Raw genomic sequence first — 23,402 nt, 5'->3', positions numbered from 1 at the left:
CCAGGTAGCAGATAAAAACCCAGTTCCTTGCCGAGTAGGCCTTCCCTGCTGGCTGTCCCTGGGCTCTGCCTTCAGCTCTTGCAGGCCTTGTCTGGTCCTGTATCTCAGAGCCTAGGACGTAGGTGCATCGAACCCTTCTTACTCTGGAAGTCTCTGCCTCTGCAGCACCTCTCCCCCACTCCAACCAGAGAAAGTTCACAGCTTTCCAGGGAACACCTGATTCCATCAGACCCACCCGTTCAGTCCAGGGCACCTGCCCTGTCTTCACGTCCATAACCTGAATTCCATCTCCAAAGCCCCTTTGCCATGTGAGGGACCCCAGCCCCAGGTTCTGCTCAGGAAGGCATGGACACCTTTGGGAGACATCCTTCCCACTACCATGCCTACGTTCAAGTTTCAGTTTTTCCCACTTGTAAAATGCAGATAAGACTATCAGAGTGTGTTGAAATTATGTTTGCTGCAGGAGTAAAGCTGCTGCCAGCCACCTAGCCCTGGGCTTTCTCTGTGGGCTCCTCCTCTGCTGGTTCTAGATTGTCATCTAGGGGTTCTGATTCCTGCTTCCTGCAGGATCCTGTTGCCGAGCCGCTGCTACTCGCCTCCAGGTCCTGAGGTGCTCCTGGCAGGAGAAAGCTGGTGCTGCACTCACAGGCCTGGGTCTAGCCCCTGCGACCACTCATCCAGTAGGGATGTCATGTGGCTGAGTGTGGGTTGGAGCTCCTGCCTACCGCTGTGTTACTACAGGGAGAAACTGCTGTGGAAGCTACAAAGATTGAACTCTGCAAGATAAACCCATGGGAGGTCAAAGGATTCTGCTATGTATTCCCTGGGTAGAGCGGGAAAGCCGAGGTAATATGCAGTGTCTGCTGGCCAGCCTCCCAGACGCAGAAGACCTGGAGTGTGGTTCTGTGATCATGCATATAACTCTGGACAGGATTTGGGACCGCTTAGAATCTTAGTAACAAATGCTCCCCACATGCCTTTTGCAAACCCCAAGAAGAGCCTTGGAAACTTGGGGCTTGTCCTTTATACTCCTGAGAGCTCCTCTCAGCCTGTATGGACACAGGACCCTTTGCCAGCTGTTCCCCGCCCGTCTGCAGGGGTCAGGCGCCCTCTCTACAGCATCCCCTGGCTCTACCCATCGGTGCACCCCTCCCACGACCCTCCTGCCAGGCTCCAGGGCATCATTGTCCTGCTCTAGTGCACCTTGTCCCAGCTAGTCTCGTGACAGGGTCTCTATCTGAACCGCTGCTTGTAGATGGGAAGGAGAGATGCCCCTCTGTATACCAAGATGGAGACAACGTTTGCACTCCTCGTCTCTAAAGGAAAGGGATGGTGGGCAGGACACCTTCCTGGTGACCTGACCATGTGTCCCTTTGGTTCATTTTGTCCTGGACACTCAGCAGAGCCCACACCTGAGTAGGTAGAGGAGGGAAGGGCAGGAGTCTCAGAGCTCCTTATCTTTTTACTCACTTCTATTTCTAATGAAATAAAAACAGAACCTCAGTGCTGAAGTGTAGACATTTAGAGTAAAACTTTACGTCACCTGCTTTTATTTATTGTGAGCCCCTTAAGTCAAGGGGATTGTGAAAGGAAAGATTCAGAATATCTAGGAAAATAAGACCAGTGAATTTTATTTTTATCCATGTGAGTTATGCCACAGTCAGGTGTATCTTGTGGGAAACTTCCCCCCGTACTATTCCTCAGAGCACTGCTTTTGGGCACATTCAATGCCTCCCTCTGAAAACCAGGCTTCTACACTTGCTTCGTAAGCAAAGTGGACACAGGAGATTTATGCACAAGCAGTACTTCTAGGATCATTGTCGTCCTCATTGTACATCACAAACGAACAGTCCCATCATTTAACACACAGAATCCGCTTTTGGCAAAAGATTTCCCTGGACCGATGCATCAGAGAACATTCTGGAAACCCTGCACATAATGACATGCTAGTGGACAGTTTAGAATTAAACATTCATATGAGCCTTGATAGACAAGGTGAGATGATCAGAGGCCTCACCTGAGAATCAGCACACCTTACCTTATGGAAATGCTGAGTTTGCAAGGGCGTGGTAGGAAAAGCAGCTCTCATCTAAGGCGTGAGTGGGCGCCTTAGATGTTTGACCGAAGGAGAATCAGGGGCATCTTTGTGAACACCACAACACAAGTGCGTTTGCTGAGCTCTCCTGGTCAATGAGGTAGGTTATTGGGTCACCAGTAGCAGGTGCCAGGACCCAGATGCCCAAACACACACCTCCTGTGTTGGCAGCTGTGTCATGGGCACTTCACACATGACAATGCTTCTGTCGGCTGGCTTGGAGATCAAGAGGTTAATCCCCTCTAGGTCCAGTGACTTGGGTTGGCTTTCCCTGTGTGTGTATCACGTCCGTAGTACTAGCCAGCCTTTCCTGACAGGACACCTCAGAAGAGTCACGTCCACAGGTCAGCAAAGGCGCTGTCTTTGCCCTTGACCATTCCTTTTCCTTAAGCCTTTGCAGTCGCTCCTCAGGAGCACAGCCAGATGCACCTGTGCTTTTGCTGTTCTAGGGACGTGTGGAGCTGGGCTATGGAGGGAAACATTCCCCATGATCTGAGTTGTCTAAAAGCAGTTCTTCCACTGAGAAAGTGCTACTTGACAGTTAAATACATAATGCTCTATATGTTGTGATAGTCTGCTTGGGCTCCATAGCAAGACCATAGCCACCACAGACCAGGTGGCTTAAACAAGGACATTTATCCTCTCCTGGTTCTAGAGGAGGCTGGAAGTCCAACATCAGGGTGCTGGGAGGGTTGGTTTCTGCTCAAGACTTCCTAGATTCTTTGTTCTCACATGGCTTTTCCTCTGAGGATGGGAGTGGGGAGCAGAGCAACCGTGCTCTTCCTCTCTTATGAGGACACCCTCCATGGCCCATTTCACCTTAAAATTCCCCTAAAGACCCAGTCTCCAAACACAGTCACAGTTACTGTTCAATGTAAATTTGAGGGGAACTCAGTTCAGCCAGTATATCACATACGTAGGCGTATTAATTATGTTGATGAATAACCTTCAGGAGGCCAACGTCATAGTTTAGCTGGTAACACAACCAACAGGGGCCCCAGGTCACACCTGTGTATCAGGATCATGCAAAACCCTGAGGAAAGCCAGTGCAATTTTGCACATGTACTTGAATACATAAAGTAGGACAAGGCAAAAAAGGATTCTCTTGACCGTCTAGAAACTACTAAGACTTATCTTATGAATCTTTAAAATCCCCGGTGCCTTTGAGAGCTTTGTTGGGCTTTTTAATGGCTCCTGACCAATTTGGTGGACGTGAAATCTATATTATTAAGATAACATTACACGAAGGTTTCTGAGCTATGTCAAAGTCCTTTGCTCAGTGGTTAGTTGGCACACATACATTTTAAAATGGACCCTGAGAGCCTCACCATATAGTTTTCATGAATAAAATGAGACAGTTTCTCAGGAGGCCTCCCCCATATGCCCACAGCCACCAAGTTGTTAAATCCTACATTCCTTGAAAGGCTTTTCTTAAAAGGAAAAGGAATCCATAGAGTGGTGCCGTTCATTCATGTATGTAGCTTGGAACTCTGGAGGATTTGGTTATGAATATGTTTATGTCAATGCAGGTTTTATTCTGTGATTTCCAGACCAAAATTAATTCAGGAAGACAATAGCTCTGCAGTGTGCAAGGTACTTGTCATAGTACCAAAGTACTTGTCAGATGTGTCAAAGTCAGACACTCTTTCTTAGGGGACCACAGCACAGCTAGGATCTACACCTACAGGTAGGGAGATGGGTGCCTAGGTTGGTAGGTAAGTAACTAGGTAGATAGATGATAGATATCAGATGGATGAATGGAGGGATGGATGCGTAGAAGGCTGATGGAGGGTGGGAGGGAGGGATAGATAGATGATGGCTACATGGATGGAGAGAAGGAGGGATAGATGGATGGATAGATAGAAGGGTAGATAGCAGATGGATGGATTGAAGGAGGAGGGATAGATGGATAGATGAGGGAAGGAAGGAAAGATAGATGATGGATGAAAGAATGAATGGAAGGAGGGAGGGATGGGCAGATGGCTGAGGGAGGGAGGGATAGATGATGGCTATGTGGATGAGGAGAAGGAGGGATAGATAGATGGTTGGATATAGATGGATGGATAGATAGCGAATGGATGGATTGAAGGAGGAGGGATAGATGATGGATGGATGGAGGGAGGGAGGGAAGGAGAGATAGATAGGTTGATGGATGGATGAGTGGATGGAAGGAGGGGGATGGACATAGATGGCTAAGAGAGGAAGGGATGGAGGGAGGGAGGGGTAGATCATGAATGGGTGGATGAGGGAGGGATGGATAGATGAGGGAGGGAGGGAGGAGAGTGGATAGATACATAGCTGATGGATGGATGATTAAATAGCTGATGGAAGGATGGATATATGGATAGATAATGGATGGATAGAGGGATGGAGGGATGGAGAGAGGATGGGTGAATAGATAGGTGGAGGGAGGGATAGATGATGGAAGGATGGACAGATGGATAGGTAGATAGCTGATGGATGGAAAGACAGGCATGAATACATGGTTGGGTGAAAAGATGGGTACATGGATGGACAAATAATATAAAGAAAAATGCTAATTAATAAAATACATGGCAAGCTCAGTTTTATCTTACTTAAAGGTTCATTATTTCAGTAAACACATCACAAAGTGTGTCTGTCTTCATCATCACAATACCGTGGTGTTGTATACACTCGTTCACGGTCTGACAAAGAACGTGGAGACAAAGAGAACCGAGGTCAGCCGTGAGCCCTGCTGCCTGAAAACCCATCCAAAATCAAGTCTGAGACCTTCAAGCTTTGATGTCTCATGATGTAAGAAGCGAACTCGGTGTTACAGAATTAACACAAAGAATAAAATCTACAAAAACTCGTACAAAGCTTGGACTTAAAAATGGTGGTTTAGTGGAACGCTGCTTTCAGGGATTCGAGTCAGATCGTCTCCGGCTTTATAGACGGTGAATCACAGCGGGCGCGCCCATGGGAGCACTTAGCGTGCGCACACAGACAATCCCGGATCGTCTTCTGAGGCTTTTGCAAGTGAACCCGAAGTGACTTCATATCAGACGTTGCTTCACCAACAAAGGAGAAGCCCCGCTCCCCAGAGACGACGTAGTCACATTGGAGCAGTGTGCTGGTTCCAGAACCGCACGTAACTTCAAAGGGACGCTGGTAACCGTTGAAAAGACAGGGTTAGTCAGCAAGTGGAGTCTCAAGGCTGCCTGGACGCTTCAGTCCCCAGGGAGCATGGGTGCCGGGGTGAAGCCTGGCCTCCCTTGGGGCTCCCCCAGCCCTTCGTAGATCTGCTGAGCTGAGCGGGTGCAGACACGTGAGCAGAGGGCACACTGACTCCCTATGTGTGCGGGTCGAGCCTAAAGCATTAGCCAGAGTCAGAGCACAGGGGGGTGGATAGGACACCGCCGGGTGGCCGTCCCTCCCTCCCTCCAGCCCCTCCGCTGGCCCTGCTGCCCCCCGTCTGCTCTGTCCCTCCCGGATCTGAGCGCACCCGGGCTGCCTGCACACTCCCTGCTCACCCCTGTCTCTCTGCGGTTGTGGCTGGACACGTGGCCATGCAGCCCTGCAGGCTCCTCATGTCTGCTTGAGGCTCCCGTGGTGGCCTCACCCTTGGCCTGTCACTAGAGCCAGCTGCCTTCCACCAAAACAGCGGCCCCACGCCCGCCCACCACGTCACCAACTTGGGATTGATCTTTGCCTTCTTGTCCCGCATCGTCTGTCAGACTGTTGTGTGGCCAACCGTTCCCTGAACCCCACGCATTTCTGTGCATCCCCTGCTGCTGCCACACGAAGATTCTGTGACGTCCAGCAGAATGGAACGTCAGAGGTATATGGTCGTTATGGTTGGAAGGTGGGGGGGCAGGGACCTCCTGCGGCCCCGCGTGGATCCGAGGAGCAGGCTGCGAGATGATTCCCACCGATGCCACCCAATGGGCCGCGGCCCTGCCTGCACATCTTCACGGGCTGCCCAGCACCTCCGGGCGGGAGCCCCTGAAATGCTTCACCTCCCCGATACCTGCAAATGTCATTCTTTCTAAATTAAACCCTTCGGGCTACCGTGTAATTAAGCTCGTCTCCTCTTCTGGAGATGGAATTTTAGATTTATTTTAGCCTCCGGCTTGTAAAGTGGAAAGAACATTACCTAGCGGAGACCCGGGCTCTGGTCTAAAGTCTGTCACCTGTGTGCCCGTGTGATCTTCAGCTCATTTCCAAACTTCCCGTGGCTCAGAGCCCTTCCCCGTGACAAAGACGGGCCTCGGTCACCCGTTGTCCTCCAGCTCGGACACGCTGTGGCCTCTTTGTTGCTCTAAGTCCTGGGCCAGGACACCTCCAGCATCTCCCCTAAGGTAGCAGGTTCTCCCCAGGTGCTCACTGTTGGCTTTGGCACCCTGAGCATGTGCGTGGACTCTGGCCCTGCGTCCTGATGGCCAAGTGCCGTCCTGGCCCTGTGTGCACAGCTGGGAGAAGCATACTCTTCCTGCCCAGAAGCTTCCTCAAAGGCGCAGAAGCGCATCCTTGAGTACCCTCTGCCTGTGCCACTGCATTGATTCTAGTGCGCTAAACACGCTTGTCCACACACGTCCACATGGGGACCTCATGGCAAGGGCCGGGACGTGGGGGTCAAGGAGGGACAAAGCTGTCTGCTGCCCTAACCCTCCTTCCGGCAAAGGGCAAAGTCAAGCATGTAATTCACATTTTACAAGTGGGTGTGAATGAGTTTGGGGCCCAGGGTAATGAGTCAGTGCCGGGTGCGGAGGGTGAGGTCCGAGCTACAGGAGCACAGAAGGACGTAAATGAGGATGGACGCCAAGCCCAGCGGGCTGAAGCTCTCCTTCTGTGAGCCAGGCGTAACAGGTAGGAATCACGCAGAGACATTCGCGTATTTCGGTGAACCGCACTCCCCCTGCCCGCGTGCATGCACGATCTGAGCGGTGTTATTCTAGCTTAGAGCTGTCGATGGATTTACGACCCGTGAGCGCAGTGATTACAGGTAGCATGGTTGTGGGTAACTCTCAGAGATTCATGTTTGGGTTTCGGCAGGTAGGTAAGCTACGCTCTGACTGTTGGTAAAACATCTGGGTGTTGGGGCAGTGGGCACTCTCTCCCATGTGTGGTCCTCGGAAACACGTTAGACCTTAGGAGCCAACACGCAGGCAGGCAGGCATAAGAAACTTTCGACGCTATTGATCAGTGCTTCGGAATGCAGGCATTGTGCTCTGCAGTTGTGCGTCTCAGAGGAGGCCGGGGAGCGTGTAGGCTTCCAGGTGGGTGGCATCATGAGGAGCCATGTCCTGGATGCGTGGACCTAGCCCCAGGGTGGTTCCCGGCAGTGCACATGTTCGCTGTCCTGCTCTGGCTACTCTGACTACTCTGCAGGGAAAACAGCCTGTGCACACTTCATGCCCACTTGCCGAGGAGGGTTCCTGCCCCCGCCTTGTCCCACTCGGCCTCCATGCGGCCGGCCGCTGAGCCTCCAAGCCCCTGAAGGCCTGGTTCAGCACCTGCACATTTCTCGAGTGGAATCTGGGGAGGCGATGGGTGATGTGGGGTGCAGGCTCCTGAGAAGCGTGTTTGGAGGGCCTCCCCGTGAGGCAGCCACAAGAAGAGAGGGGGAACAGAGGCATTTCGGCGCACAGCCAGGGTGCCGCCCCTGGCCTGTGGCCACAGTGACCCGCAGCCGCGTCTCCGTCGTGGACCACAGCGGCCCACCACCTTCACGGCCGGAGGCGGCGTCTATGGCTCAGCTGAAGAACAGCACACACCAGCCCGTGTCCCCGGCTGTCTGCTATGTCATGTGACACACCGGTCTCGAATACTTGTGCTCAACGACACGTTTCACACGGCCCTTCGTGGCCTGGCCGGTTCTCTCAGCTCCCGGCCGCTGCTGAGACCGCGTCGCCCCACCGACGGCTGGCTCGCTGCTCTGTATGCCTTCCAGGGCTTTGCACGTTCTCGTGGGCATCACACACGCGACAGGTCAGCCCTCCGTGCCCTGTTGGGGCGATTGCTTCTGAACTGAGCGGGGACAAGGTATGAATGGAAAACACAGAAACCAGGACGCTGTGTGCACCTTACGAAGCCGTCCGAGTCTGAGAAGGAGGCTCGCCAGGTACTCAGCGCCGTCACCATCAACGCCTGTGCGGCTTTTCCGCCTCACGTACCCCGTGCCGGCATTTCCTGGAACGCAGCTCTCAGGTGCGGATGCTCTCTGCGCTGTTCACGGCCCTCTCTTTGGCAAGTGACACGGTTTCTGAGGCACCAGGTCTCTCCCGCCACGTCCCTCGGAAGGAGCCTCACGATGCAGACTAAAACCTGCTCTCACGACGTTGCCGAGCACAGTTACCCTGAGGGATCAACACAGTCTCCTCCTCTGTTCCGACTGACATTTCACAGGTGGACTGCACGGAGCTTCCAAATCCTCGGAGGACACAGGGCGTCATTCAGACACACAATGCCACAGGACCTTTAAGTGCCCATCCATGGTCCAGATAAAGCGATCGGGGACATTTAGAATGCAATCAGGTCGTAACTGTGAAGAGGCAGAGACGGAAATGTCACTAACGGGAAGTCTCAGAGGCAGAGCTAAAGGACAAAACTGCCCGTTCTCAGCAGACCCAGCCCCACTCCGACGGAAGCCATTGACTCACGGCGGAAGCAGGGGGTTGGAAAAGAAGCCAGGGGCCTTTGCAAGTTCTTAGAGGGACTCGGTGTTCTCTCTCTCCAGATCTGTCTGGTGTTTCGTGCTCGAAGGCCCGTGTCCAGGGCCGGCCAGCTCTCTCTGTGCAGGTGCTGACACTGCAGTGTTATGATGCCTGGGGCCTCACGGAGTCTGCTCGTGAGTGTGCGTGTGTGTATCTCTGTGCAGGTTTCTCTATGTGTCTGAGTGTCCCTCAGTATGTGCAGGTGTCTATGTGCATGTGAGTGTGAATTTGCACGTGTCTGAGTTTCTGTGTGTATGAATGTGCACACGTGTATCCGAGTACCGGTTCATGTGTGTGTACATGAATGCGTCTGTGCACATGTGTGGGAGGGCAAATTTCTGTGTGTGTGAGTGTAGGAGTCTGTGTATGTATCTGTATGAGTGTGCACACGTGTCTGTACATGAAGATGTGTCTGCATGTGTCTGAGTGTGAGCTGTGAGTGTAGGAGTCTGTGCGTGTGTATACATGAATGTGCACACGAGTGTGTGCACATGAATGTGTCTGCGCATTTGTCTGAGGGCTAGTTTCTGTGTGTGTAACTGTAGGAGTCTGTCCATGTGTGTCTGAGTGTGCACGTGTGTTGGAGTGCCAGTTCATGTGTGTGCACATGAATGTGTGTCTGTGGTGTGCATGTCTGAGTGTGAGTTTCTGTGTGTAGGAGCATGTGTGTATAAATGTGCACACGTGTCTGAGTGCCAGTTCATGGGTGTGTTTGTACATGAACGTGTGTCTGTGCATATGTGTCTGAGGGCAAGTTTCTGTGTCTGTGAGTGTACGAGTCTGTGCATGTGTGTCTTTGAATGTGCACAGATGTGTCCAAGTGCCAGGTCATGTGTGTGCACATGAATGTGTGAGCACGTGTCTGTAAGTTTCTGTGTGTGTGAGTGAAGGAGACTGTGTGTATGTGTGTATGAGTGTGCACATGTCCGGGTGCTAGTTCATGTTTGTGTACATGAATACATGTCTGTGCACATGTGTCTTGAGTGTGAGTTTCTGGGTGTGTGAGTGAAGGAGTCTCCATGTGTGTATGAGCATGTACATGTGTCCGAGTGCCGGTTCATGTTTGGGTACATGAATACATGTGTCCGAGGGCAAGTTTCTATATGTGTGACTGTTAGAGTCTGTGCATGTGTGTTATGAATGTGCACACGTGTGTGTACACTAATGTGTGTGTGCACATGTGTGTGTGTCTGAGTGAAGGAGCCTGTGTGTATGAGTGTGCACATGTGTCTGAGTGCCAGTTCGTGTTTGTGTACATGAATACGTGTGTCTGAGGGCAAGTTTCTCTGTGTGTGACTGTAGGAGTCTGTGTGTATGAGTGTGTACACGTGTGTCTGTACATGAAGGTGTGTCTGCACATGTGTCTGAGTACAAGCTTCTGACTGTAGGAGTCTGTGCATGTGTATGAACATGCACATGTGTGTGTACATGAACTGTGCGCACATGTCTGAGAGCTAGTGTGTGTAACTGTAGGAGTCTGTTCATGTGTATGTATGAGTGTGCACACGTGTGTCGGAGTGCCAGTTCATGTGTGTACATGAATGTGTGTATGCACACATGTGTCTGAGTGCAATTTCTGCCTGTGTGAATGAAGGAGACTGCGTGTATGTGTGAACATGCACATGTGTGTCAGAGTGCCAGTTCATGTGTGTGCACATGTGTCTGAGTGCAAGTTTCTATGTGTGTGAGTGAAGGAGCCTGTGCATGTATGTATGAGTGTGCACGTGTCCGAATGTCAGTTCATGTGTGTGTATGTGAATGTATCTGTGCACGTGTCTGAGTGTGAGTTTCTGTGTGTGTGTGAAGGAGCCTATGCGTGTGTATGAGCCTATGCATGTGTGCACATGTGTGTACATGATTATGTGCACACGGGTGCAAGTTTCTACGTGAGTGAAGGAGCCTGTGCTTGTGTATGAGCGTGTACATGTGTCCAAGTGCCAGTTTATGCGTGTGTACATGAACGTGTCAGTGCATGTGTCTGAGTGTGAGTTTCTGTGCGTGTGAATGCAGGAGTCTGTGCATGTGTGCCTGTGAGTGTGTGTGCCTGTGTATGCATTTTCCACTGACCTAAAGGCAGGGGAGGACACAGAACTTCTAGTGTCCCACTGCGCCCACACCGGCGTCCATGAGCCTCGCTGCTCACCAGCACAGTGAGCTGCCACTGCCCGCAGGGCAAAATTCTCGAGATAAAAGGAGGGGGACAAGGGGCTGGGAGGGTGGAAAGCTGTGACCTTGGCACGTCCTGGCAGTTGGGGGTCACCTAAGGACAACGGCGGGAACAGTGGGAGAGATCGCACAGCCGTGACCGGGGCCCCTTTATACACGTCTGGCCCCCACGGAGCCGAATCTTCACCGAGAAGTAAGGATGCTGTTGCCAGGACCCCAGGGCACTTTGTAGGCACGTGTCTTCCCCGGATGGACACTGACGGAGGATGGAGGATGATCTCCCCTTGCGTGGGCTTAGGATCTCTTGTTTTATGGCATTGTTCGCGGGATGGCACGGGGGGTGGGGGGGAGCCGCCTCGAAAACACAGTGCACAGAGACCCTGTTTTACATGTGGGTGCAAAGGGCCGGTGGTCGTCCCGAAGATAAGGTGGAGTGACACAGCCGAAGGGGCTAGCGCTCGGGGCCCCTGGGCTTGCTCGCAGAGATTTTCACGGCAGGCCTTGGTCCTCACACACAGGCTCGGGGTTTCACTCACATGCTTTAACCGCTTGCTTTCCAAAGTGCAGTACCCAAAGCATGATCAGCTCTGCACTGATGTCACACTTAAAACGCATGTTTTCGGGCTCCCAGGTAGCTCAGTGGGTTTAACATCTGCCTTCTGCTCAGGTCATGATCCCAGGGTCCTGCGATCGAGCCCTGCATCCCCCCTGAGTGGGGATCTTGCTTCCCCCCCTCCCTCTGCCCTTCCCCTTGCTTGTGCTCTCTGGTGTGCTCTCTCTCTGTCAAATAAAGAAATAAAATATTTTCTAAAAAATTAAATAAAATGCATGTTTCTCCCCCCCACCCTAGTTTACTCTTGTGCTCTGAATGTTCAGTGATTGCACAGATCTGTAGGATTCCAGTAAAACAAACTTTTAAACCCAACGTCCCTACTTGCCACCCACCACCACATGTCGCTAGCACCTCGGCAGCAGTGATGGAACCCTGTCCCCTGTAAAGTCACGGGTGCGGAAAGCCCGCGGGACCATATGTAAGGACTGGAGTGCCGGCCTCCCTGCGGTTCACAACCTGGAAAGCCTCCCCTTCAACTCTGTGTCCCGTGCACAATGACAAAACTGATGGGCGTGTCAATACTAGAAATCATGAGAACCCGGTCTAGATGCCTGGTTACGCGAAAGGCCGTCTCAACCTTGTCTTTCTTCCTCATCCTACAGTGCCTCGTCTTTGAAGACGCTCCCAACGGCGTGGAGGCAGCCCTTGCAGCTGGCATGCAGGTGGTCATGGTTCCAGATGGGAACTTGCAGCGACACCTGACGTCCAAGGCCACCGTGGTGCTGGATTCCCTGCAGGACTTCCAGCCCGAGCTGTTCGGTTTGCCACCCTATGTGTGAGCAGCCCGCTGTGCCTCCCTGGGCGTCACGGTCACGGCACCTGCTCGAGTAACCCATGGCACCCGGGAAATCACCGTGTGAGGGGTCCTTCAGCCTGCGAGGCCAGCCTTCTGTCCCATGCGGGCTTGGCCTACCGTGACTAGTGCTGACATACCACAGCGTCCCAGCTGAGAGAAGGCAAAACAGAGGCAGCCACCAAGCCCTCATTTGCACAATCATACATCCTACGTGAATGATCATACGGTGTCATTGCACCTGAATAATCCATGTAGGCGTCATAAGCGGCAAATACACACACGTACACATGCTTGTGTGTGAGTGCTCGGGCATGTATGTGTGTATGCGTGTGTGCATCTTTACATGTTTATACATACGCATGCATGTAAAATACTTCCTTTTCAAAGGCGGAATGAAATTATATTTGCATTCATTTCCTTTTTACTTTCTCTAAACCATGGCTTGAAAATGTAAAATATGCGTACATATACGTATATGCTTACATATATGTGTATATGTGTGTATGTACATATATGTTATATTTATCTTTTTCCTGTATGACTCTACTGTCTTAACTGTTGTCTTAATGTGCCGTAGCGGCTGGTACAACGGAGATCGCAGCTGTGTTTTGTTTGTAGTCTGAGTGGAAAAGCCAGGTCATGGATGAGTCCTGAGAAACCGTCCTCCCTGTTAGCAAAATTGACCGTCTTTCTGGCCCACACAGCCTCTCGGCACACCTCCGCCCAGAGGCCCACTCTGAACCGTACCGTCAGTAGTTTGTTCTCAGTGTGAACATAACTGTGGTCTGTACCTCACATCATCAGGCACATGTCTACACTTGAGGATGTGCTTTCTACCTCAAAAAAACCATCCTCTTTTCTAAAAACCGGTAGTTTTCTAACACAGCCTTTGTGCAAATATAATCTGAATTCGGAATACATACCTAGTGTGACCAAGAGCCTTATTAGCACATTTCTGGGATCATTTACCAGATGTTAACACTTTGATGATGGACCTTTTTTTTTTAACTTCTTTTACTTTTTACTAGATTTACTCACCCTTTTGCGGTGGGAACATTGAGAAAGGCATTGGAATATGGGAAAAACAATCCTGGCGCACCATGCCTGCTGGTGTGTCATTGCTTGTCACGGAGCTAACTTCCATGTGGTGGAAAAGTCATGGTAATGAATGCGAATGTGCCCATCCTTGGTCATCTGTTGATGCTTGCCTCCGGCTGTTGACCAGTTTTATATCCGTTCAGCAAATTCATTTCCGCATTAGTCCTCGCCAGTGTGTATGGGTCTATTCTGTGAACTCTCCGTCAAACTGGTTGTAACATCTTACTGGATCCCTCACCAGTTAATTGAGTTGAATAAAATCCTTGACATCAGTTCTCATTATGTATGAGAGTTTGATTTTACTTTTTTAAAAAAATTATGCTTGAACAAATGTAAAACAAAAATGTGACTCGACTTTTTTTTCTTTGGAAGCCAAGCAGCACTCACATTGTAAAATGGCATTTATGCATTAGTGCCCTTGTGTGTGGCAAACATAAGATCTCCCTGAGATGATCCCTTATTGGATTTGATATCTCCTTTTAATAAAACATGTATGTTTTCTCATCTTCCAGCCATTTTGTACAAGAAACACAAAGCGCGCTCATGCGTCTCCCAAACATGTAGCTGTAGATCAGTGTACACTTTGCTCTACGGTAAATTTGAGCTCAAGTACATTGTTGTTACAACCAAGGCAAAACTCTTATTTTGTTGTACAAAGGAAAATAGTGATGGTTGGCCAAGCCGCACATGTTCTTTCTTGTTCTACCTCAGCCTGATTGACCCAGTGCCTCTTAATGATGACATCCCACTAACAACCCATCGATTTCACAGAGGAATAATAGTAATGCCAATTTAGACCCGGATGACTCCTGCCGAGAAACTTTAAAGAGACATTGTGGTTTCTTAATGCGTTTAAAGACATGCAGAGATTAGTGGCTGTTATGTGATGTTGCCCTAGTGGGCGGCTAGCATTTACCCATCCCCTGCACCTCCTTTGGAAGCATTTGGTACTGATGACAGCCCCTGAGAGGCGATAAAATCAGTCTCTTCTTAATTCCTCTTCAATGAGACATGCACAGCACTTTTAGGAACATACTAATGACTATGTATTAGGGTTCTTCCTTCCACCCAATACTCCCTCAGTTGGAGTTCAGCGAGCCGTAGAAGAGAAAAGGGCGTCTGGAAGACACTTGCTTTACCCGGAGAGACTTGCCTTATCAAGACACATGGATCATTTCTGCTCTGCAGCACTGCTCAGTGCTTAGCCATTGAGGTTCCTGTTTCTTTGAATATAATAGTTGGACGCTAGATTTGCCGTGCTTCGAATGGTGTTACCTATTCTTAAAAACACATTTGCACATGATAACCAAGTTTTATAATAAAAAAAAAATGCATACTAACTCCTCTGCCTCACATTGTGTACGCTCTCCTGTTCCACAGGACAAAGTTCAAACCTTGGCCTCGTGGAGGCTTTCTGACCTAAGTCTGTCCCCAGCACAGCAAAGGATTTCAAATTAGGCAGAGTTCGATTTTCTATGCATCTTTTGACCCAAGTGGATTTTGAAGGACCAAATAGTTAGCTTTCTCTTTCTGGTTCTCCACGGAATGACAGGTGCCTGACACAAAGTGTTTTTGGACACTGTCAGACTATCCCATTAGTATTAAGGCATTGCATGAAAGCATTGCTTTCTGTAGACTAAAACCCATGATTGCCAAATTCTATGTGCGTTGCTCCAACATTGCATATGAAATGAGTATTTACATGAAATGATTTGCAGTTTTTACCGTAATGTTAATAATAAATTTCTCTAGGACATAAAAATCATAAAGAACTATTCAAATATCCTAATGTTTTCTAGTTTCTTTTTCTTTTTTTTTATTATTTTATTATTATTTTTTTATTTTTTGTTTTCTAGTTTCTTAACAAGCATGAGGTCTCGGAAACATGCCGTCAAATACATCGACTTATGAAAATCCTTGACAAAGGGATGGGGAATTCATATATAATGCAAAGTCACTTAAAATGGCATATTTTCAAAATCCACTATAGGAAAGAGTGGGTATGCATTTGATACTCAACGTCGTATTAAATTATGGATAGACATTTAACTAAACAGTAGTTATTTTTCTGTAAGTCACATCAATTCTATACTTGGTGGTAAAAAAGACATTCCATATAAAAGTCAGAAACAAAGAAACCAAGTTATGAGTAAACTTTCCATTGTCCTAGAAATCATAGTCAACAAATAACGGCATTGAGTGTTTACATAGATGGGTTTGATGAGGACAAATTATCTCAGTAATTTGTCTAATCATCGTTTCTCTCACCACTTTTTAAAGCCGTCTTCACTGGGTATTGAATTGTGGTTTGAGATTAATTACCTCTTACCCTTTAAAGATATAGTTTCTATTATCTGACTTCCATCGTTTTGATTAAATTATACCAGTTATTGGTCCTGAGTTTGAAAGCAACCTGTCTCTTTCCTCCAGCTGTGGCTAGGATTTTGTTCGTGGTCTTTGGCCTTCCCAGGAATGGCTTGCTATGTTTGGTCTAGTGTGAACTTTGTAGATCTCCCTAAGTCTGTGGCTTTTATGAATCTCTAAACTTCTCAGTCATCACCCAGATTTTCCTCTTGGGGCCCCTTCCATATATAAGCAAACAGCAAGGGTGAAGTCTTGGCAGTGCACGTAATCAGTGCGTCATGCCCAAGCCTGGGTTGTGCCGCCAAGGAGAAGGCTCAGGGACTGGGGAGCTTGAGTGAGCTGGCAGGGCAGGTGAGGAACCAGTGCCAACAGGGCCTTAGGGAACACTTGGAATCTTCATGATGAGCACACACACTTAAAAAGGATTAGAATTCTCACTTGGCCCGGAGGCGAGGAACAGTGTTACCAGCCAGGAGGAGTCAACCACCCAGAGCTGAGAATACCAGTAGTCAGAAATCCAGAGAACCAAGACAGCCAAGAACCAAGGGTTCCGTAGAGGGCCCAGGACAGAGCCATCAGCAGAGCCTGTGCTCCTCGTAAGAACCTGTCCTTCACCTCTGCTCTGTGGGTGCATGTTCTGTGTCTTCTCTGAAGGCAAAACCAAGACCCACTTGACTCCTGTAGAAAGGCACTTACCTTGAAAAGAAAGGCAAAGAGCCAGATGCTGAAATATGAAAAACTCATGGAGAACAGTTTTAATTAGGATGAAGTATTCACATATGCAGATCACTTGAAAATTGCAAAACACTCTAAATTTCTGCATAAACTAGGTCGTCTAGCATTTGTTGAGTGTTCATTGTGAGCTAGGCACTTTTTATTTATGAACGTACATCCTTGCCTTTTGCTTTGCCCTTTTTGCTCTCTCTGCCCCGTGTAGTGGCTGAGAGTACTCCCAGCTTCCCCTCTCTTATCTCTAAGGGTTATGTTACATAATTAGGTTATGTACCCCAAAGGCCACTTGGTTATGAAGCGGCGGGGCTGAGGATCGGGGTCGTAAGTTACACGTGCTTCACACTCCAGAAAATATAGCTGTTCCCAACGTAATTATCGTCAACCATAGGGAAGGAAATATGTTTCCGTGGTAGTTAGAATAAAAAGGATGTTTGTCGTCCTGTTGACACCTTCGTGGTGTAGACCCAGCCCACACGAGTGCTGCCGGGGAGCAGTGAATCCTACGCTTAAGTATCTTCTCTACTCACACTGTCGGTGGCCGCAGAGAACACGTGCCTGACTTAGCTGCACTACCAATTTGTATCAAGAAAAGTACTTGCTTTAAACAAGTTTGAGATGCCCTCTAATTGGGAAAATATTAAGGGCCTTGGACGCTACCGCTTGTCTATGCATGAGACAGCTCCCTCATTACTTTGGTTTTTGGTATTCTCAACCTCCCTCCAGAAAACACTGCAAAATGTCATTCTTGAGTGCCCTCTCTTTGCAAGTACTTATCAGGCGTGTGTGTGATGAGCTGTTTGTTCTCTGCTGATGCTCTTACTGATGCATAGTCATGTTGATGAAGCAAGTTGTTAGCCGGTTCAAGACTGGAACAGAGTCAACAAAGTTTGCGAGTGCTTCCAGCCACAGTGCAGGCCTCTGAAAATCATCCCTTCCCTCGGCCCCCAGCTCCTCAGGAATAGTGTATGGTTGTTCCTAGGGAGGGTGTTGTTAGGACCTCTCAAGGATTAAGACCTGAGGCTTTTCACCCATCACTCCCCTCTGTTAAGACCATTTCCAACACCAGTTCTATTTCTCGACCTTGATTTCTTTCCTCTCAACTGCCATCTGGTGGTCCATCCCACCACCACCACCCCACTACATCCAGGGAGAACTCGCCCTTAGGGTGACAGAAGTCACCAGCCTTGTGCCCCTTTCCTAAATTCTTCCCAGGGTCCCAGCAGTGGTCCCAGAGACAGGCAAATCGAGTCCTTTGACAGCGCCTGTAGACCCGCATGCTATCTACTCCTTCATGGTAGCTGTGAACGCACACCTGCTTTTCTCTGGCCAGAATCTCCTTGAAGGGATAGCTCAACATGTATCCCAAGAGTTGGAAGGCAGAAAAAGTGCCACTCAATTCCCCTGACTGTTTTGTTTCCCAACAATGTAAACCACATAAACGTGGTCCAGACTCCTCCGTGCAACGTGGAATTTAGTATGAGAGACATGGTAAGAAATCACACACATGAAGGTGTAATTGTAAATTGTCAGAAACACTGCGGAGTCCGAGAAGAGGATCTAAGAATAGCAGGGTGCACCTAATTTAATTTGGGGCTTACAGGGTCAAGGAAGGGGGCATCACTCAGCGCCTGGCCAGTTTCTGGAAAAGTACAATGTATGTTGTCCATACAACCCAGCAATCCACTCTTGGGTGTCTGCTCAAGGGATATGAAAATGTCCACCCACACAAACACCTGTACACAAGTGTTCATAGCAACCTTTCTCATAACCATCAATGGAGGAAAGTACAGAAGCCAGCAGAAGAGAGAGGTCTTGGTAGAAGTTGGCTCTGTGATGAAGTTTCACAAATTCCAATGTTATTGGCACTTCTTACCAACACCCACATGTTGTTCTAATTAAATTGTATAAAAGTACCTTCCTGTATTTCTAACCAGTTATGTAATTTGGACAAATCATCAATGGAGATCTCCTCGTGGAATTCAGAGTACGCCCAATAAGTCAATGGACTTGGTCCATTTTCCAGTGTAAAATATGTGCACTTTTAAATAACATTAATATACTTAGTGATGCGTGATGTCGGTAAGAAGAATCTACAGAGGTGACAGTAGGAAGAAGGAGCTCAGATCACTCCGTGCTTTATATTTTATTACTGTTGACATTGTGGTTCTGCAGTTTGGCAAGATAAGGCAATACCCAGCTAGGAGGAAGCTGCGTACCTTTTGGGGAGCCTCGGTCTTCGTAAGTGAGATGGTGCCCCATAAAAACTGGTGGAAGGGGACTGGCTTGGGCACCTAGGAGAACCCTAAGGAGCATCTCATGAACGTGAAGGTCAACCTTGCAGTGCTGCTAAGAGACCAAGAAACTTCAGGACAGAGGACAGACATGGGGTTTGATTATCTGTCCTTGCACTGATCAGCTCAGGTGACTGGTGGAGGTCAGAGCAGACTACAGAAGAGTAAAGTGAAGCAGAGACCATCAGCACAGAAGACTCATGAGCAATTGTGACAATTGGAGCAAAGAAATAGGGCTGTCACTATAGGGCAGGAAGGATCCAGGAGGGAGTCCTTTGTGTTTTTGGGAGTTCAGGGTGGAATGAAATTCTGAAAGCAGAAAGAGAGCGAGAGCTTCTCAGCTCCAGATGCTGGGGATTCTCATGAAGAAACCTTAGTTTTATCCTTAAAGGTAATGAAGACCCATTGGAGATGCACAGTTTCTACTTCTCTTTCAAGAAATGAGGCCTCCAGGACAGAGGGAAGGAGAGAAGAGGCTGTGAGTCTGGCCTGGTGGAGGCGAGGCACAGAGGAAAGGACTCCCCATGAGTCATAGTGGCATTTTCCCCCTAAAGTCCATTTAACCCCACACATCCAACCCAGCCCACCAGCTGAAATTCTCTCCCATTGCCGCGCTCTCTAGATCTTGAGATGCCGCTCATCGGAAGCGATGTTTGTTTACAGCTCCATCAAGGGAGCAGCCACAGGCTCCCACGATTTAAGCACCCCTCAAAATACTTCCCACCTCCCACATCTCACTTCCTGCACGGAAGGGAGCTCATTCCTGCTGTCCAGTGCTCTGCAAAATTCCATGCTGACAGTGTCAAACGTGTCCCCTAATCTCCTTGTGAAAATGCAAATACCCCTAAGAACGTGACTCCCCTCTTAACCTCCTTAATCAGACTGCTTCCTCCTCCTTTTTCGCTGAGCACTGCTCGCTGGAAGGAATCAAATTTTGATGCAGGAGGGTGGATAGTGAAGGGCTTTTGAATAGGAAGCTTGGGAGCGGGGGAAGTAGGTTTGAGTGGGCACTTCACAGGATGAAGACAGGCTGAGGGAAATAGGAGTCCGGATAGGAAAGGGGAAAAGAGAGATGCCACAAGGTAGGCCAGGGTCACAGGAAGGGGACGACCGTGGGCATCCACCATCTTGCTAGTTCTAGCTCCTGTGATTTAATTGTCGGGTGCAGGAGGTGAGCGTGCATATAGCGGCACGCAGTTAGGAGGCCCTCATCCGAGCTCCCCGGGGCCTTTCTTGAATATCACCGGAGCCCGGCAACATTCTTTGTGGTCTAGTAGTGCATGCCCGCTACTGTGTGCCCAAGCACTTATTTTTCCTGGAAAACCCAGCACCTGCTGTCTTCTCTGAAAACTCAGCAAAGCTCCCACCGCAGGCAGCACAAACACAGCAGGATCAGGTTCTGAGACGTGCGTGCCTTTTTATGGGGATGTGTCCCAGGGCAGTGTTTCCGTTTGTGTCCAGCCCTGCAGCAGCACACATTGAATTCGGCTGGCTCTTCCCAGTGGTGGGTATAGATTGGGTCCGGAGGTTGTGTCCTAAAACCACTTCCTGGAGTAGGCTCCAAGCTCTGGGGTGGCACAGATGGCCCCAGCTGGGGCTCTGAAGACGAGAGTGGTTTCATACTGGACCAGTTGTCCTGGGAAGTAGAGATGGGCCTGACTCTGCAGCCCCAGTTCATAAAAAGACTCTTGTCTCCAGCCCAGTGCCCACAGATGGGGTTGTGACCCGGAGGGCAGACAGTCACTGCTGTGAGATCTCCTCCATGCTGAACGTTCAGCCTCATTCGGACAAAATATTAAAATGGGAGGTGTCCATGTGATGTCCCCTGCTATGCCTCAAGCCCTGTCCTTACCTGTGCAGTTCAGAGACAGCTCACGGATGGAAAGAAATCTATATGCGCCTTTTAGGATTGGAATGGTTGGTCTTCCCAGTCATGACCCAAACCAGAGGGTGGCTTGGAGAAGATGTCAAAAGAGAAGCATTACTCTGTGCTATTTTCTCCACTTACCAGAGTCAGAATTTTCCTAGAAGAATGCCAATATTGTACCCTGAAAGTACACACTTACCACAGCAGCACCCATAGAGATAAAGTGTCTGCACTTGCCACTGGGTAGTCATTTCCAGTCTAACATCATCACGCATGTTTTAAGAAAGTCCTGTTGGAAAATAAGCTCATAAATATCACATTAATTCTGAAATAAGCCTTGATAGTGACTGACTCAAATTGGCCATCCTTTAAAAAAAAAGGGGGGGGGGGAGATGATGCTGCATTAGAAAAGAGGAACAATCAGAAGAAAGAAAAATATTCATCCCAATGGGTTATGGAGCTCTGAGTCAAACACAGGATTTATTTCTCCTTTTAAATGTATGAATTTTTTCTCCTAAAGTCGCCTTTTTACTTCACTATAAATCCCATATACCATGAAATTCCTAAGTAACATTAATTTCCACCCAACAATAATGGTATGAATTTTGAGAATTATGTTGGTCTATTTCTCAATTTTGATTATTATCTGTACGTACTGAGCAATGGTAAGGGGAAGAACCCTCTTCCTTTTAAACCTTTTATGTTGTTGAAATACATCAGTTAGTACAAGCAGAGGTATCAAAACTATTATCTTTGTTTAATCCTCTTTCCAAAATCACACTTCACCTAATTTTAACTCTATTTCAAAGGTGATCCTAAGCACCGTGAAAATAAGCAGCAGCCCCTATGTGTTCACTCTTGGGGGCTCTCAGGATGATTTATACAACAAATCAGAATCCCTCTTCTTGTATTGCCAACATCAGTCATGCGCCCCAGATGGATCCTTCCCTGCTATTTCATGTAAATATCTACTGTGCTCATCTGGGCCAACAGACTTTTTGCACAACGGCACATCGAGCTCAAACAGGGAAAATGCACTCTGCGGGCAAAATCAGAAGGAGATGGAGAAAATAGAAATTAAGGTAAAAAGAGGGGAAAAGTATATCCTTTAGCAAGTTTTGATCAAAATAGCTTAGAAAGAAATAGAATGTGGGTATCTATACGTGCAATCTAATTGTTTGGAATTAAAGACAAGGATTTCTATGGCTTATATAGCATCCATCTGATTGAGTTAAAATTTTCCGTCGGGTTTCTTCCTATAGCTCTTCATCATCACTCATATTTTTTAGACGGCCCATAATAGCATCAAGAAGTGCATCATGGCTCTCTTAGACTGTTCTATGCCCTATATCCGCGACTGTTTGAACATATGTTGTTGGATATTCTCTTCAAGTCTTCTCTCTCTGGTGTTGAATTCTTTGGGAAGAAAAAAGAAGACTGGATTGGAAGAAAGAGATGACTTTCAATTTCAAATGGTTGTATACACACAGGTCGGTTTTGATTCTTCTATGAAACCAACCCAAAGTAGCCCAGAGACCAAGAGACAAAGAAACGTTATCTTTGATGAAACTAAAAGGAGACTAACATTCTTCCAATTTTTAAATTTATTTTTTAATTATTATTATTATTAGTTTAGAGAGAGTGCTGGTTTGTACATGCGAGTGGGATAGAGGGTGGGCAGAAAGAGAAGGGGAGAGAGAATCTTAAGCAGGCTCCATATCTAGTGGGGAGCCTGATGCGGGGGCTCCATCCCATGACCCCAGGATCCCCAGGATCATGACCTGAGCCAAAATCAAGAGTCAGATGCTTAATCGACTGAGCTACCCAGGTGCCCCTAGTCTTTGAAAAACTTTTGAAGGAAAATCCAGTAGTTCACACCATGTTTATTCACTTTATACAAATAATGCTATAAGGACTAACGATAGAGACATTAGTAATTCTTTAATATTGGAAGAATATTTGTTCTTTCATTCATGAGCAATTTTCCCCCATCAGTGATGATATTAGCTGTGGGTTTTTCATCGATGGCATTTATTATGTTGAGGAGTATTTTCTCTAAATGTACTTTGTGGAGGGTTTTGTTTTCTTTTGTTTTGTTTTGTTTTATCATGAATGGGTATTGTATTTTGCCAAATGTTTCTCCTGCATTCTTCCTTCTACCATTTTGGGGTTTTGTTCATTCTCCTTTTTCTATCTCCACTAGGTGTGAGGTCAGGTTGTTCGCTTCAAGTTTGTTTTGTTGCTTCTTGAGTTAGGGCTGTGCTGCTATAATCTTTCCTCTTAGAACAGCTCTTGCGGTATCCCAAAGATTTTGGACCATTGTTCTTTAATAGTCACTTATATACATATATTTTTTATTTCCTCTTTGATTTCTTGGCTGACCCCATTCATGGTTTAGTAGCATGTTACTTAACTTCCATATATTTGTGTTCTTTCCAGATTTATTCTTGTCGTTGATTTCTAGTTTCATAGCATCGTGTTTGAAAAAGATACACGATAAGACTTCAGTCTTTCTTAATTTTTGATATTTGTTTTATGGCTTCTTATGTGATCAGTTTCAGAGAATGTTCCATGTACATTCATTCTTGAAAAGAATATTTTTCCACTATTTTTGGATGGAATGTTTTGAATATATCTGTTAGGTCCTTCTGATCCAGTGTGTCAATCGAAGCCATCATTTCCTTGTTCATTTTCTCTTTGGAT

At 47.9% G+C, this 23,402-nt stretch overlaps 1 protein-coding gene across 2 annotated transcripts in view; it reads left to right on the top strand.

The window, feature by feature from the left end:
- Window positions 1-23,402, top strand: part of LOC112652425 (pseudouridine 5'-phosphatase) — a 133,599-nt gene that overhangs the window by 66,966 nt on the left and 43,231 nt on the right. Inside the window, exon 4 of one of the 2 annotated variants that reach the window (XM_025435971.3) lies at window positions 12,154-13,717. The exons of the other annotated variant lie outside the window; for it this stretch is intronic. Within the exon in view, the coding sequence (XP_025291756.1) occupies window positions 12,154-12,330 (177 nt within the window). The 3' untranslated portion in view covers window positions 12,331-13,717. Of the gene's footprint in view, window positions 1-12,153; window positions 13,718-23,402 lie in introns of those variants that run through there. 2 annotated transcript variants of the gene reach the window in all.

The sequence above is a fragment of the Canis lupus genome, chromosome X (genome assembly GCF_003254725.2).
Source record: "Canis lupus dingo isolate Sandy chromosome X, ASM325472v2, whole genome shotgun sequence".
In the NCBI taxonomy this organism is placed as follows: Eukaryota; Metazoa; Chordata; class Mammalia; order Carnivora; family Canidae; genus Canis; species Canis lupus.
This window is presented reverse-complemented; position numbering and strand designations above follow the sequence as displayed.